Source organism: Boleophthalmus pectinirostris, unplaced genomic scaffold (genome assembly GCF_026225935.1).
Source record: "Boleophthalmus pectinirostris isolate CB_2022bp ecotype Guang Dong unplaced genomic scaffold, ASM2622593v1 HiC_scaffold_20, whole genome shotgun sequence".
In the NCBI taxonomy this organism is placed as follows: Eukaryota; Metazoa; Chordata; class Actinopteri; order Gobiiformes; family Gobiidae; genus Boleophthalmus; species Boleophthalmus pectinirostris.
Window position 1 is genome coordinate 29,448,876 of NW_026571153.1, and position 16,520 is coordinate 29,465,395.

The following is a 16,520-nucleotide window of genomic DNA, read 5'->3' on the forward strand; positions in this document are numbered from 1 at the left end:
GAAAATTAAATACATTGAATAGGCTCTGTTCTCACAGCAACCTCACTGTTAGCATCACCGCACCTCACTGTTAGCGTCACTACTTCCTGTACAATTTGATCTTTTTGCTGAGTCGCGTTAATGAATAAATGAATAATATGAATAAATATTTAAAGGTAAGACAGAGAGCACGAAGCTGTGGGTGGATAAAAAGTACATAAATAAAACGATCAGGCCTACTTGAGCTGAGTATACTTTTGTGTTTAGAGATGTTTACGTCTCAATGCTAACGCTAACACTAATTTGAGGCATTATAAATATTACAACAACACCACAAACTGAAGTTATCTACATATCATACATAAAAAATAATAATAATTGGGTTGTCTTTAGGGTAATTAATTTGAATTTTAATAGGTTCTTTATTTGTATTTTACGATTTTAATAAAAGAGACCGTTAGGCTGCGTTCACACTGCAGCCTGAAGTGACCCAAATCTGATTTTTTGGCCTCTATGTTCCTGTATCTGATCTTTTAATGACAGTCTGAACCACACAGATCCGATTTTTTCAAATGCGACCCAGGACACTTGGATATGTGCTCCTGAAACTGATACATATCTGATCTTTTGACATGCGACTTCAGTGTGAACGGCCAAAGCGCGTTCATCCGACCTACACGTTATCAACAAGACACAAACAAGTCACTAATTAACGAACTCCATGTCACTGAAGTGAAGCACATCACCACTCACCACTCTTGGCTCCGTCTCCGCATCCACACGTTCCTTTCAACAAACGTCGCTGCCACTGTCCCACAAAACACCACGACCAAAAACCTTGTCCTTCTCCTTCTCAATCTCCTCCTTAAAACAAGTAAGTTGTTCATGTTCTGGCTCTGGTACGAGAGGAACTTTAAAATCTCCAGGTGCTCAATGCTGCGTCCATGTTTGAACAACTTCCTTAAACACAGAGCACGCTCGCTGCGGTTGACGTCGTTGTGTCTCCAGTGCACATGCGGGACACTTTCGGGCCGTTTTACGTTCACACAGCTGATTACATACAAGTCGCATTTAATTGGAAATGTGAATGACCTCGCAAAAACATTGGATTTCACAAAAATTGAGCATTAAGCCCTGCAGTCTTAACGTAGCCTTAGATTTGAGAAGCTTGAGCAAACTAGCGTGATACTGAGCACAGTCTATTGTTCAAACATTAGCATTTTGAGTCAAGTTCATGATCAGCAGGACCAAGATGGAGGATTAGTCTGTCAAATAATCAATGATCGCTCTGGCTCGTTTTAACGGAGAGGTCCTCAGCCAAACCTCTGTCAGGAAAAGACTGTGGTTTGGAGCAGACGCAGGACTTTGGAGGAAGAAATTTGACTTTCTGTGTTAAATGTGGACGATTAAAAGTGCGCCTTGTCGTTTTTTCTTATTGGGTTTTATTTGTCATGTTATTTTGTATTGCTTGTTGTTACATTTTATCTGATCCTGGGTTATTTGCATGGGTTGCCGTGTCTGATTTTGCTGCAAAACAAATCGATCGAGGCGTGCAATTAAAGTAATCTTGAAACTTGATGAGGAAATGTTCAAATGTTTATTGTTTTCTCACCGAGACGTTTACGAGTCACCATATAGGCATAGTTTAGGGATGCGCCGATCCAGCCTTTTCATTTCTGATTAAGATTCTGATACTATGGATTCAGTGTTGGGAAGGTTACGTTTAAAACATATTCCCCCACAGATTACAGATTACATACCCCAAAATGTAGTTTGTAACGTAATCCATTAAATTACTTAAAATGAGTAATGTAATCTGAATACTTTGGATTACTTGATATTGTCATGCTTTTTAAAACTACATGAATGTAACAACCACATCCTGAAAATTCTTGTTTGTTCTCTTCAAATTGTCTGTTGAGCCAAAGTCTCCATGAACAGGTTTTACTGTAGAGAAACAAAGACCAGGATCTGAACATAAGATGTTTTGTCTGTTAAAAGAAAATAAAAAAACTCAGTCTTTCCTTAAACATATTAAAAATATTATTGACAGAGAAATTATTTTTGTTAGTGTCATATTGTTTAGACCTGGTTTAGATGCGGTTTTAGTCCTGGTTTTAGTCCTAGTTTAGACCTGGTTTAGTCCTGGTTTAGACCTGATTTAGTCCTGGTTTAGACTTGGTTTAGACCTGGTTTAGACCTGGTTCAGTCCTGGTTTAGTCCTGTTTAGACCTGGTTTAGTCCTGGTTTAGTTCTGGTTTAGCCCTGGTTCAGTCCTGGTTTGAGTCCTGGGTTTAGTCCTGGTTTAGTCCTGTTTAGTCCTGGTTTAGTCCTGGTTTAGTTCTGGTTTAGTCCTGGTTTAGTCCTAGTTTAGTCTTGGTTTAGTCCTAGTTTAGTCCTGGTTTAGTCCTAGTTTAGTCCTGGTTTTAGTCCTGGTTTAGCCCAAAATGTGAAAACAGGAAAATACCGCCATGTAATCCATTTATTTCAACAAAGTAACTGTAATCCATTTATCACTCATGGAAACAGTCACTGTAACTGAATACAGTTACTCAGAATTTGTACTCTGATTACGTAACACCGGTACATGTAATCTGTTTCTCCCCAGCATGTATGGATTTAAGTATGAAGCCCGATATCAACGATACCAGAGCAGAGACTGAAAACAACATTTATTTCTTTAAAATAATAAATAAAATAAGACAAATGTGATCCAAATGAGTGATATAACTGTTATTATTCTGTCAAGTAACCACAGAACAACTTTGTATAATAAAAGTTCAAACATTATGAGACCATCTAGGGCGACTGTGACCAGTAAATACTAGTTTATGAGTTTATATGTCCAACCAGGATATGTGCTGATTCAATATTTGGAAGCTCATATCAATATTTTTCAGCACTGACGATGATCAGATCGTGCACCCATTTTCACTGTTTTCCCATATCACATTTTTCTATACGAGCCACCATATTTTCTTGTTGTCAGTCCATTGTCGTCGTCCTCCAGCGTTCCTCACACTCTCCTCTCTGTCTTCTCTTGCAGGTTCCGTGACGCCAAAGGCTACGTGCTGTACCCTCAGATTGGGGACAGACTGGACCTGATCTGCCCCCCTCTGGATACTGCGCGCTCCACCCTGGAGTATGAGTTCTATAAGCTGTACCTGGTGTCGTCCCGGGAGCAGGCGGACCGCTGTGAGGTCACCGGGACCCCCAACATCGTGCTGACCTGTGACGAGCCCACCAGAGAACGCCGCTTCACCATCAAGTTCCAGGAGTTTTCCCCCAACCTGTGGGGCCACGAGTTCAAGAGCATGCACGACTATTACATCATCGGTGAGTGTGGGGTCAGAGGTCAACTCTAGGGTCACTGTAGAGAAGTGTGTGTGTCAGTTTGAGCTGCAGGGTAAATGAGGTTAGCTCTGCCTGAAGCAGTGGTGAACCACAGGCAGGACCCAGGGACCTGTGTGGGGCTGGACCGGGTAAACATACAGTCTTATTTTTAGATGTTTCAGTTGTTCTTCTATTTCCATTCTCACTTCAAAAGAGACCAGTCTGGGAACACCACGCGGCACACAGAGAGCAGGGCAGCTTACAAAAAATATCAGTTTAAAAAAATCTGCAGATATAACAAGATCACTGTGTGGGAAACTCCTGCAATATTACCCATATTGATCTATAGAGCAAGGGCTGCCACAGTGGCCCCTGTGGACCCCTGTGGACCCCTGTGAACCCCTGTGAACCTCTCTGGACCCCTGTGGAGACAAGAGCTCTGTGAGCTGGATGAAGTGAATGGGAAACTTTGCTAGATACTGATTTTAATGTGTGGAGTAGCTGAATGTCTGCAGTAGTTAGCTGGTGGATTTTCTGAGTTTTGTCCTGGTTTTTGGTGAATATTTGGTCAAGTTCTATCTCATAGGAGAGTAACATATATTGGTACAGCAATGCTGTTTTAAAATAGTGGTCCTCTGTAATCCTAATTATTGCAAATATATCTATACGTTTCAAGTGATGAATATTTTCTTCTTGTGAATGCTCCTACAAACGGTGTCCATTACAGGAAAAAATCATGTCACTGTGTGCTACATAAATTATTACCTGTGAAAGTATTTTTTCCTCATTTAGCTCATTTAGAATACGGTGGAAAGCTAAAAAAAAATCGATTTAACATAATATCCCCTCTTTAAAAGTTACTCAAGTAAATGTAACTGAGTACTTCCCAGCTCTCCTGATGGTTTGGGTGAAGCTGGTTTTGGGCGCACACATTTGGGTGCTGTGTGAGCTCCCCGCTGGCCGGCTCCTCTCTGGCCTGTGTAAATGAAGGCTTTGAGGGTGCCCGTGGTCAGTGCAGGTACTCCTAATGACCGCACACAGAGAGGCCACTGTCTGCTGAGCGGCCACAGCGCACACTTTAAACGCTGAGGTTCCACTCATTCACACAGGGTTTGAATGTGCTTTCGTACATAAAGATGTCAATACTGAGATTTAAAGGCCTTATATTCATACTTTCGTTGGCAGTTTCTATTAGAAATGACATAAAAGCGTTGTTCAACAGTGTATCACTCAATGAAACCACAACCTTAAAGAATGAAGTAACTTTTTGGTTGGGGGTCCATCACCTGCTGGTTTCACAGTGACATTAAACAGTTCTACTACTGAAATACCATACTGTGAACCATTTTAGACAAAGCAAAAACATGTCCACGGAGAAAAGCGTTAGATGGGGCCAACGCCAGTAAAGCTACACAATGCACCTTTAACCGTAGCTAGAATCAAACCACCAACTCCCAGGTTAGTGTTGTGTTGTTTCGGGCTCAGAAGCGACCCTTTTGACGGTCTTAAACACGCTTTTATCGGTCTCTCCGGAGGGACTGCGCTGACGGGGCTATGAGAGACAAAAAGAAACCCAAGAACAGCAAGGTGGAGAAGGTGTGAAGAACCAGAGGCAGACTCAAGAGAGACGAGACGAGCCCGGAGAAGACACACCCAGAGCGAGGCGGGAGAGACGAAGAAGAGGAGGAGGAGGAGGAGGCCTGTTACCGTAACAACATTTTAAAGGGCCCGTATCACGCTATTTTCTATTTTCCTCATCAAAAACAGAGCTGGAGTTGTTTGTTTTTGTTTCATTCACACATTTTAACATCCATCATCGTTCTTCTCTTAAGCTAAAATCACTTTGCTTCACTTATGATGTCATGTGGAAATACAGGAAGTGCTCCATTGTTTTTTTTAAACTCCATACACCTTGTCTAGAAATGAAAGAATTAATTGGTTCCATCCAAGAATCCATTTTGTATAATGTAGGACTTTTAAATTCTAGTTCAGTTTTTTTTTGTTTGTTTGTTTTTCTGTTTTTGTTATCTCTCTTACGTAGACATCCAATTAGCTTCTGATTTCTTACGATTTCAGATTTCACGAAGAATAAGGAAAAGTGTTTTTTGATAAAGGACCAATGACAACAAGTGTCTTAAAGGACTCATATTGTGCTAAATTGATGTTTTTTGGCTTTTAAACATATTATAAAGTTGTTCCGTCATCAAAAATACACCTGGAGTTGTATTTAGAATCACTCGGTTTAAATATTCCCGGGATTGTTATGTCACAGGTAGAGATTCTGCACAGTTTTAAGTCTATACATCGTTGCAGGACTCATTCTCAGGATTTTTTTGTCAAATCGCGTTTACAACTGCGTGCTTATGAGCGGGTGCTGGATGAGGTTTTTTAGAAGCGCTGTACTCACATTTTACTATCTTAAAAATGTGAAAATCGGAATTAGTCTGAACAGAAGACGCAAAAGTAGCGTTGTGTCTTCATTTTTTATTCTGCATTTAGATGATTCAGGAGGAAATCTGCATATGCAAAAGTGTGTGGAATTGGATTGGGTATGCATGCCAGGCGGCTCGGTGGTGACGCTAGGTGGTGATATATGTGATGTAATTTCCACTCTGGAGGGTGGTTTCAGATTTTTGCATTTTTAAGATAGTAAAACGTGAGTACAGCGCTTCTAAAAAACCTCATCCAGCACCCGCTCATACGCACGCAGTTGTAAACGCGATTTGACTGATATATAAGATAATATATTTTGTTGTTTTTACCCGCAAGCGTTCTCGTGTAAACAGGCCCTTAAGCATCCAAATTACTCACCATGATGAGTTTATAAGAGCTTTTCACAACTTTAAGAGACCTGCATAGAGTTTGGCTGTGACAGTAAAGCTAAAGCCTCTCCAGGTGGGTGGAGAGTCTCTGCCTCAAGTGGAGGAGTTCAAGTATCTCGGGGTCTTGTTCACGAGTGAGGGGAGGACGGAGCGTGAGACTGACAGGTGGATTGGTGCAGCGTCGGCAGTGATGCGGTCACTGTATTGGACTGTTATGGTGAAGCGGGAGCTGAGTCGAAAGGCAAAGCTCTTGATTTACCGTCAATCTTCATTCCTACTCTCACCTATGGTCATGAACTCTGGGTAATGACCAAAAGGCCGAAATCACGGATACAAGCGACCGAAATGAGTTTCCTTCGCAGGGTGGCTGGACGCTCCTTTAGAGATAGGGTGAGGAGCTCAGTCACATGGGAGGAACTCGGAGTAGAGCCGCTGCTCCTCCACATTGAGAGGAGCCAGCTGAGGTGGCTCGGGCATCTGTTCTGGATGCCTCCTGGTCGCCTCCCTGGAGAGGTGTTCCGGTGCACGTCCCACAGGGAGGAGGCCCCAGGGAAGACCTAGGACACGCTGGAGGGACTGTGTCTCTGGGCTGGCCTGGGAACACCTCGGAATCTCCCCGGAGGAGCTGGACGAAATGTGTGTGGAGAGGGAAGTCTGGGAGTCCCTGCTCAGACTGTTGCCCCCACGACCCAGCCCCGGATAAGTAGAAGAAAATGGAATGGAGTAAAGCTAATAAAACAACAACTAGCAAGCTAACGCACACTTCCTGATTAACAGACAGTAAAACGCTTTCTAATTAGACACAGACAGTTCACAGTGGACATATTTTGACCTCAAGAGCTTCGATATACGATATATATCTACTGGGACAAAAAAAAAAGAAAAATTGACAGTAGATGTGGCTCTAGCTCATCACGAACTTAGGGAGGGCATCTGATTGAAAATAAATAAAGTGTGCTTTCTATACATATCCATTATTTTCACTTTTAAAACATAAAATGGCAAAGAAAAGGTGATGTTTAAAAAAAAAAACATAATTTGAAGTTTGATCCCAGCTCCAACTGGTGCATTCTGTTGTGTCCTTTGGCAAGACACTCTGCTCACCTTTCTCATATATGAATATGGTTTGTGAATAATTGTTGGTGGTTGTAGAGGCGTCACTTTAAAACTTGAAATCCGTTACAAATAAAAGTGGGAGTGGGATGGGTGGATGGGTGGTGCCGTCTCGGTTCTTTGTCACAATAGAACTTCAATAACTCACGTTCGTGCCACACAGGCTGGACATGTTTGTCAGTGCGACTCCCCGCGGTGCCTTTAAGAACCAGGACCCCCGGGGCGCGATGGAGAGCCCGGTGCCTCTGCTGCACAATGGCTGGAATAAACAGGCTCCTCTGATATGAATAATAGAGGAGCCGAGAGCGGTCTGCACTCTCCAAATGTTCCACCGCCTGGTGAAGCCTTCTCCAGAAATCTGTTCCATTCTGACGACAAATTAATTTAGTTTGGTGCTTTGTCTTTGCTTAGTCCAAGAATTATTTTAGTCAATGCAAAGTTAGTTAACCAAAATCTATTCAAAGTGCATTAGTGCCTCTCACTAGTACAGACTAGTATTGTTCAATACACATTACACTGGAGTTAGAGTGTAGCAAGGTTTTAAAGCAGACTGTTCTTTTAGAATTTTAATTATGATTAGAATATTAATCTTAAACAACTTAATAAAAGAAACAAGTCCCACCTTAGAAAACTGTGGTGTCCAGTGGGAGCTAACGTCGCCGTAAACGTCGTCACAACAAAGCGCCGCATGCTGTGGGCCTCTCCTGTGGAAAGCTACACATCGCACTAGAGCAGAGTGTTTTTTTTCTTTTGTACCATGACTACATGACGATGTTGAATTATACATTTATCACGTTTATTATAAAATTTGAGAACAAAGTAAATAGTGGTGAAAACGGGGGTTGATCAGTACAATGATGCATTGAAAATAAGCAAATAAAAGGTGCACTATGTAACCTTTTGGTTCGGTGTCCGTCACCTGCTTGTTTCTACAGATATGTCAGATATAGACAACATACGAATGCACTTATTTGATAATCAAAGATACTGAAATTTAGCCTGATTCATCAGACGGTTTCACTACGTACTTCTGACCTCGCAGCATTAGGATTCATTTGCTTGCGACTATTTGGTCGTGACGTATGTAATGCACTGCTATCGCGGCTAACTGGTATATTAAGCTTTTCCCAAATCCCGTAGGAAGAAGGACAATAACATCTTTCCACTTGATAAAATTCACCAAACATTCTCTTTGTTCCGACTTTAAATCCTTGATTTCGGGAATTGTTGACAACACTAAATGTCTGGGTCTTCGCTGATTGGCTGGTGCCCGAACTCACACTACCAGGGTTTTTGTGAACCGTCTAGTGCAGGGGTGTCAAACATACGGCCCTCGGCTGATTTTCTACTAAAATATTTTAATTATATTTTCTATTAAAATATTGGTAATTTTCTGTGGTGCTGAGCACAGCAGCGTCTCCAGTGTCTCTGTACGTGGCCCCTCCCACCAGAGAGGCACAAATGAAGACTTGTCTCTTTCCAAACCCTCTTAAAGGACGATCGTTTTGACTGTTGACCGTGACACCCTCATCAGAAAAATGTGGAAAAGTGTACACTGTGTGCAGGATTAAAAAAAAAAAAAATTGACTTATTCCTATTTCCATACAAGTTCATGTTGAAACATTGTGTTGAATTTGCATTTTTCTTAAAGTTTCAGGTTGTTCATAATATTATAATATTTTGTAAAAGAAAGAGTTCATCAATTAAAAAAGATTTCTGTAATAGATTTGTGTTTCTCTGCACAAATATTTGAACTTATTGTTATTTTTGGGGTTTATATGACATGAGTTTTCTGATTCGGCCCCTTTGGGATCAAAGTAGCTTGGATACGACCCCCAGACCAAAATGAGTCTGACACCCCTGGTCTAGTGTATTCTGATTCCTGACCTAGTCGCTGGCGAGAAATGAAATTGAGCGGAGACATTAGGTGGCGGCAGCCTGGCTACCTGAAATTTGGTGACCCAGTAAAATTTAAAACATGTCAAATCTTATTTAAAGCGAAACTCAACCTGCTCCCAGAAAACATTCAAAAACTCTTCTACACAAATGAATTCAAACACAACCTGAGAGGTCAAATGAATTTTAAAAAACAATTCTCTCAAAAGCTTAGCAGACGTGGAGCAGACTCATGGAAGAGTTTAGACGACCATATCAAAACTTGTACGAACTTGGTGCACTTCATAAAGCAATATAAAAATCAAATCTTACAGAAATACCTCAAAGACTCGACCTATTGTCTTCACAAGTAAAACACGACTATGAACTAAACGCACGCTTTTCTTTGACATTGCCTTTGATTTGAATACGATCATAAACGATAAATTTAGTACCTTCTTTATCATTATTATTAGTTTGTACGACCATAAACGACAAAAATGAAGATACAAACTTTAAAAAAAAGTGACTGTATTTGTGTTTGAAGGGTTTGTATATGGAACAATCTGAGTTATGATTTAAAAAAAAGTCTAACACTGTAGAAACCTTTAAAAAAAAGAGTATAAAGCATTATGTTTTGGAATGAATGAATTATGTATTAACTATGGTTTGTTTTAATGTATATTTTGTCTCTTATATTTACTATAAGTGAAATTGTAAATGCAAACTTGCTGTTCAGACGCTCCTTTTCTTTCTTGGAATTCTGTCGTTGTTTATGAGGGTTTGGCGTTAGAAGTACTTTTTACTCCAGCCTAAACCCTTTTGGTCATGATCCATGGGGCTGTAATCAATGTTTTGTTTTGTTTTGTTTCATAGTGCCGCAAAATGGAATAAAAAACTACTTCTATGTCATTGCTCTGCCTGGAATATTCCACGGTATGACAATAAACAGCTCTATTTACTTTTGTTTGTTCAATTATAGGTGGCTTTAACGCTTGAAAATACTTAGACAAAACAGAAAAGCATTTGACGTTCCTCCGCCCGTTTAAAGATTGCACAAACATACACGAATCGAAATGGCGAATATCGATGGAAAACTACAATAACATGGTCCAAAGCTCCGAAAAGTCAATTTTGTAGAACAGGTTTTAAAGTGCACACGACAGGTTAGAAACTCATTTCACTAAAACACAGTTAACGTCCTTTGTCTAGTTTTTCAATTTTGGTAATGGACACGGGCAGCAGATGTAACATATGCACAGGTAATTCCATAGCTGTCTCCTAGCAACCACGATGTAAACAAGAGCCAACACTTTTCCAAATTGCACAAAAGTTATGATTAGACTAATTGAAATAAATGACGACACTTTTATTTCGTTAAATGAAGGGTTAGAGTGTCAGAAGAAGTCCTTCCTTGCGTGTAAATTGTCTTGGCATTTTTAGATGGCATTTTCTGTTTTTAAAAATATAAATAGTGATGTTCCATTTTAAAAAGTGAATGCTACTTCCTTTGTACTTTTCTTCTAAACTTTTTTTTTTTTTTCAAACCATCTCTGGATTGATGTAAAATCCACAAAACCAAGTGAGAATTAGAAAAACACGAAAACCTGTCATACGCACTTTAAGCTTTCTAAACCTTACTTTAATTCTAAAAGTGTAGATTTTTTCACAAAAACTTAAAAACTGGAAGGTGTGATGGTCAGAAACGGTAAAGTAAAAGAGCGGAGAACTGTACTCAAGTAAGTTAAGAGTGTTGTTAGTTCCAAATAATAATATGCAAGTAGACTTTTTTTTATGCTTTATGCTTAATATGCTTTTAAGAATATTAGGATTAGGGTTAGGAAATGTTGGAGAGTGGTATTTAGAAATCACTCTCAATTTTCTCAGGATTGTTACATCATAGGTAGAGATTCTGCACAGTTTTAAGTCCATACATGATTGCATGTATGGACAGGACTCATACTCAGGATTTTATTTTATTTTTTTTTTAAACAAGTAGAAGTACAAAGTAGTATTCCAAGAAATTACATAATGTCTGATTCATAAATTGAAGTTAATGTAACTGGAAGGAAAAGATGTTAACTAATGCAACTTTGAGTCAAGAAAGAATATTGTTACACTGTACAATATACAGTGGTCCCTCGTTTATCAGGGGGGTTACGTTCTAAAAATAATAAGGTGAAATCCACAAAGTAGTCAATTATTCCATCTGTTTTAAGGCTGTAAAACCCCTCAGCACAAACTTTGTACACTTTTCTCAGACTTAAGACTTATTGCTGCTGTCATGCTTTTGTTATTTTCTTCCTTCTTTATGTAACGAACCGATGATTCCTTAATTCTGTAACGGAGTCCTACAGCGTAGAGACCCGCACGTGTCCGTTTTTGGAGACTCGCACCCACGCAGGACAGCACTGCACAGCGCCCGCCCGCACCCGCCCGTTAACCTGAGATTATATCAAACTGTTGCACTGCCTACGCCACGGACTGAACCAAGACTAAACCAGGACTAACCCAGGACTGAACTAGGACTGATTCCAGGACTGAATTAGGACTAAAACAGGAGTAAACCAGAACTAAACCAGAACTGAAACAGGACTCACTGTCAGGACGGGCTCGAAGGTGACCGCAGGAGAAAGGACCGACTCAGCTCCGCACCTCACGAAGGTAAACATGGCCGTAGCCCGAGCGCGCTTCAAGTCCTTGTTTCAGCAACTATTTGCAGGTACCCGACCCGGTGCAAAACTCTGCTACAGCGTGTAACTTCTCCCTTCCTTCAGCATGTCCAGAAGTCCAACTTTTTGTGCGATGGTTAGCATCTTCCTCTGTCTTTACGGTCGACCGCAGGAGTCTTTGTTGTTTCGTCGACATTGTAGGTTTTGTTTGGGAAAAAACTTACAGCATTTCAGAATCACACTGATACAGATCCAACATTTATGTAAATTTGGCTGAATTAATTCTGTACTGTACAAGAGACAGGAGTCCCTTAACCAATCAGGATGCAGCAATACGTGTTCATACACTGTAAAAAAAAAAAAAAAGGCATGCAAAATTACACTAAAAAAACCCTGCGAAACAGCAAGACTACAAAAGGTGAACTGTGATATAGCGAGGGACGACTGTATTACTAAGTAGGAGTAAACGTATGGTATCTGAAAACTAAGAGTTACTTGAGTAAAGTAGCTGGGGACTACACACATGGTTCACATATGTTTTGCTAAATAATTCATGGTTTGATTTTGATAGCAATTTAGGCATCTGTTTCGGTTCAGAGCCCCTCCTCTTCCCAATCACTCTCACCGAATGAATATTACAGTAACACTAGCGGTGTAACATCTGGCTTTTAGGTTACAAGCATGATGACTTCATTGAAAAACAAAAAACTAATAAAATTTCTCATTTTTGTTCCACGGTTTGAGAACATTTAGTAAAACACGTCTTGCCCCAGTACAGAAACAATGTATAAGCTGCTTGTAAAGTCCAAATATGTCAGCGCTGTACTGTCTGCATCTAATTATAAAGCGTTTTTATCCTCCACAAACCAGGAAGTGCACTGTTCGCATGCTAGTTGTTGTTAGAACGCCAATATATCGCCACTGGAATAGGTCGGAAATGAGCAGCCAAGCATTTTACTCAAGAGAAGGCGACCATAACTTCCAAAAATGACGTTCGTCGTAAGTATAAAGTAGTAGTCCGAGAAACTGTTGTGACAGCGCTCTGAAGGGGGAGTGACTTAGCGTGTTAGTTCATATGTGCAGTAAATATAATTCAATTAACAATATCAAAATCCTTCATTACGATATTTTCACAATGTGCATTTCACGATTTGCTATTTATTGCGATATTTTGTGGTGGCTCCTTTTTACTTTTAAAAGCCTTGAAAAGCCTTTATTTAGTTATTTCTTCATGTAATCTGCACTGACAACACCAAAGGATCATGGTCTATGTAGTTCCCTGTATTTTTAGTAATTCAAAGTGTTTTACAGACTAAGAAAAACAATAAAATCACAAAGAAAGACTTTCAAATAACCATAACTCTTCATTTAAACATAGAGACTTGTATTTCGATATTATTGTGAGACTTTTGACGATACATATCACGATATTTTAGTTATTGTTACATTCCTAGTCAATACTTCTTAAATAATAGTAATTGTCACATGTAAAAAAGTTGTGGAACATTCTTTAGAACTTATTACGGTGAATAATTCGGATGCTCTGAATGCAGAAGTAAATTAGGAATAACTTTGGATCACTGCAAACTTTCACATCAACTAGTTCTGTTATTCTGAGCCTTTAATTGACTGATTTTATTAGTTTTCTAGACATTTTCATCTGCAAAAAAAGTGTTACGAAATACATTTGTAGGTCCAGACATGGTCCAGCGCTGGCAGCTCAGACCAAGTCCACAGTATCATCCACACGTTCAATAATGCACAGGCCCGACTGATTTATTTATCAGGGTTAAGAGGACGTAAACAGGAGTCCTGAGGGGAGGAGAGAGAGAAAGGGAGGAGGAGAGGAAGAGGAAGAGGAGAGAGTGTAAGGGGAGAGAGGAGAGGAAGAGGAGAGGAGAGAGTGTAGGAGAGAAAGGAGGAGAGAAGGAGAGGAGTGTAAGGGAGAGAGGAGGAGGAGAGGAGAGAGAGGAGAAGGAGGAGGAGAGAGAGAGAGTGTAAGGGGAGAGAGGAGAGGAAGAGGAGTGTATAGGAGAGAGAAGGGGAAAAGAGAGGAAGAGGAGTGTATAGAAGAAAGTGTTGGGGGAGAGAGGAGAGGAAGAGGAGAGGAGAGAGTGTAAGGGGAGAGAGGAGGGGGAAGGAGAGGAAGACGAGAGCAGAGAAGGAGAGTATAGGAGAGAAAGGAGGGGAGAGGAGAGGAAGAGGGGAGTACAGGAGAGAGGGGAGAGGAGAGTAAAGGAGAGAGAGGAGAGGAGAGGAGAGGAAGAGAGTGTAAGGAGAGAGAGGAGAGGAGATAGAGGAGGAGGAGTGGAGGGAGTGTAGGGGGAGAGAGGAGGGGAAGAGGAGAGTATAGGAGAGAGAAGGGGGAAAGAGAGGAAGAGGAGTGTATAGAAGAGAGTGTAAGGGGAGAGAGGAGAGAGAAGAAGAGAGAAGAGGAGAGGAGGAGGAGAGGAGAGAGAGGAAGAGGAGGAGGAGAGGAAGAGGAGGAGTATATGAGAGAGAGGAGAGGAGAGGAGGAGGAGAGGAAGAGGAGAGTAAAGGAGAGGAGAGGAGGAGGAGAGTAAAGGAGAGAGAGGAGAGGAGAGGAGAGAGAGAGAAGAGGAGAGGAGAGGAGAGAGAGGAAAGGAGAGGAGAGGAAGAGGAGAGGAAGAGGAGGTTCTGATAAATGGACTGAGCAGAAACAACATGCTGCAGAGACAATGTTTCAAGTGCATACAAGAGGAGAGCGCACGTGAGCCCGTTCCATGTGTGTGTATGGGGGGCGTGCACGTGCGTCAGTGTGTAGACAAAACAATCACCAAAATATAACCAGAATGTCAGTGTTGTCAGTATCGGCTCTTACTAATACTGGAAGGAAGACTGAAAACAAAAATAAAGTTACATGACAACAGACAAGTCTCACGATACGATATCCACGTCTCACGATAAGATATCCACGTCTCACGATACGATATCCACGTCTCACGATACGATATCCAAGTCTCACGATAAGATATCCAAGTCTCACGATACGATATCCAAGTCTCACGATACGATATCACAATACGATATCCAAGTCTCACAATACGATATCCAAGTCTCACGATATATATCACAATACGATATCAAGTCATGATACGATATCCAGTCTCACGATATCAATACGATATCCAAGTCTCACGATACGATATCACAATACGATATCCAAGTCTCACAATACGATATCCAAGTCTCACGATACGATATCCAAGTCTCACGATACGATATCACAATACGATATCCAAGTCTCACAATACGATATCCAAGTCTCACGATACGATATCACACGATATCCAAGTCTCACAATACGATATCCAAGTCTCACGATACTATATCACAATACGATATCCAAGTCTCATGATACGATATCCAAGTCTCACGATACGATATCCAAGTCTCACGATACTATATCCAAGTCTCACGATACGATATCACAATACGATATCCAAGTCTCACAATACGATATCCAAGTCTCACGATACGATATCCAAGTCTCACGATCACAATACGATATCCAAGTCTCACAATACGATATCCAAGTCTCACGATATGATATCACAATACGATATCCAAGTCTCACAATACGATATCCAAGTCTCACGATACCAAAATCCCACGATACGATATCCAAGTCTCACGATACCAAAGTCCCACGATACGATATCCAAGTCTCATGATACGATATCCAAGTCTCACGATACGATATCCAAGTCTCATGATATCCAAGTCTCACGATACGATATCCAAGTCTCACAATACCCAAGTCTCATGATACGATATCCAAGTCTCACGATACGATATCCAAGTCTCACGATACAATATCCAAGTCTCACGATACGATATCCAAGTCTCACGATACAATACCCAAGTCTCATGATACGATATCGTCACAGTATGATACTCACGGTACGATATTTATTGCGATATCTTGGGAAAGTTCTCGATATGGTGGGGAGGCTCACGATAAGGGATGCAACAATATCCAAATCTATGATATTTTCACGATATACATCTCACGGTACGATATTTATTGCGATATTTTGTGGAGCCTAACAAAACTGTTAATATTCTTCTTTTTCCTCTTAAAACACCTTGAAAAGACTTAATCCAAAGAACTAAGAGTTAAACGTGTTAGAACTGTTATTTCTTCTTCTGAAATGGAGCAAAGGATCATGGTCTATGTAGTTCTCTCTGTCTTTTTTAGCTATTTCTGCACCATAACTCTTCGTTTAAGCAAAAAGACTTGTGATTCGATATATTGTGATGGTCCACGATATTATTGTGAGAACTTTGACGGTACAATATCGCAATATTTCGATTATTGTTACATTATTGTAACCAACATCACTCACAGCTTTCATACTATAGCTTATTGAAGAACACAATAAAACACACGTCCTTACTGTGAGCGAGCTTGTGTCTCCACAGACCTGACTCTTATCTTTCCAAAAAACAAACATTGCTCATACAGGTAACATGCTCCCTCCAGAAAGTTACACACTGTCCTCTTTAAGTAAAAGTAAAAATATGCGTGAGAAGTGCTCCAAGTACTTGTTACTTTGTGTGTTTTTCTTTGAGCTCAGTCTTAAAAACAGCGTGTCCTGGTGCCTGCATTCTGAGCACATTCTTGGAGGAAATGTGACACCTGTCTCAGGTCAGGTGCACCGTGAGTCATCACAACTTTCTCCTGCAATAACTCACTTTCTCC

The 16,520-nt window shown here is 40.6% G+C and overlaps 1 protein-coding gene across 1 annotated transcript in view; it reads left to right on the forward strand.

Moving 5' to 3' along the window:
- The window catches only part of efnb3b (ephrin-B3b), a 157,288-nt gene that overhangs the window by 76,019 nt on the left and 64,749 nt on the right, over positions 1-16,520 (forward strand). The window contains exon 2 of the mRNA XM_020928907.2: positions 3,026-3,315. Coding sequence (XP_020784566.1) covers positions 3,026-3,315 — 290 coding nt within the window. The remainder of the gene's footprint in view (positions 1-3,025; positions 3,316-16,520) is intronic.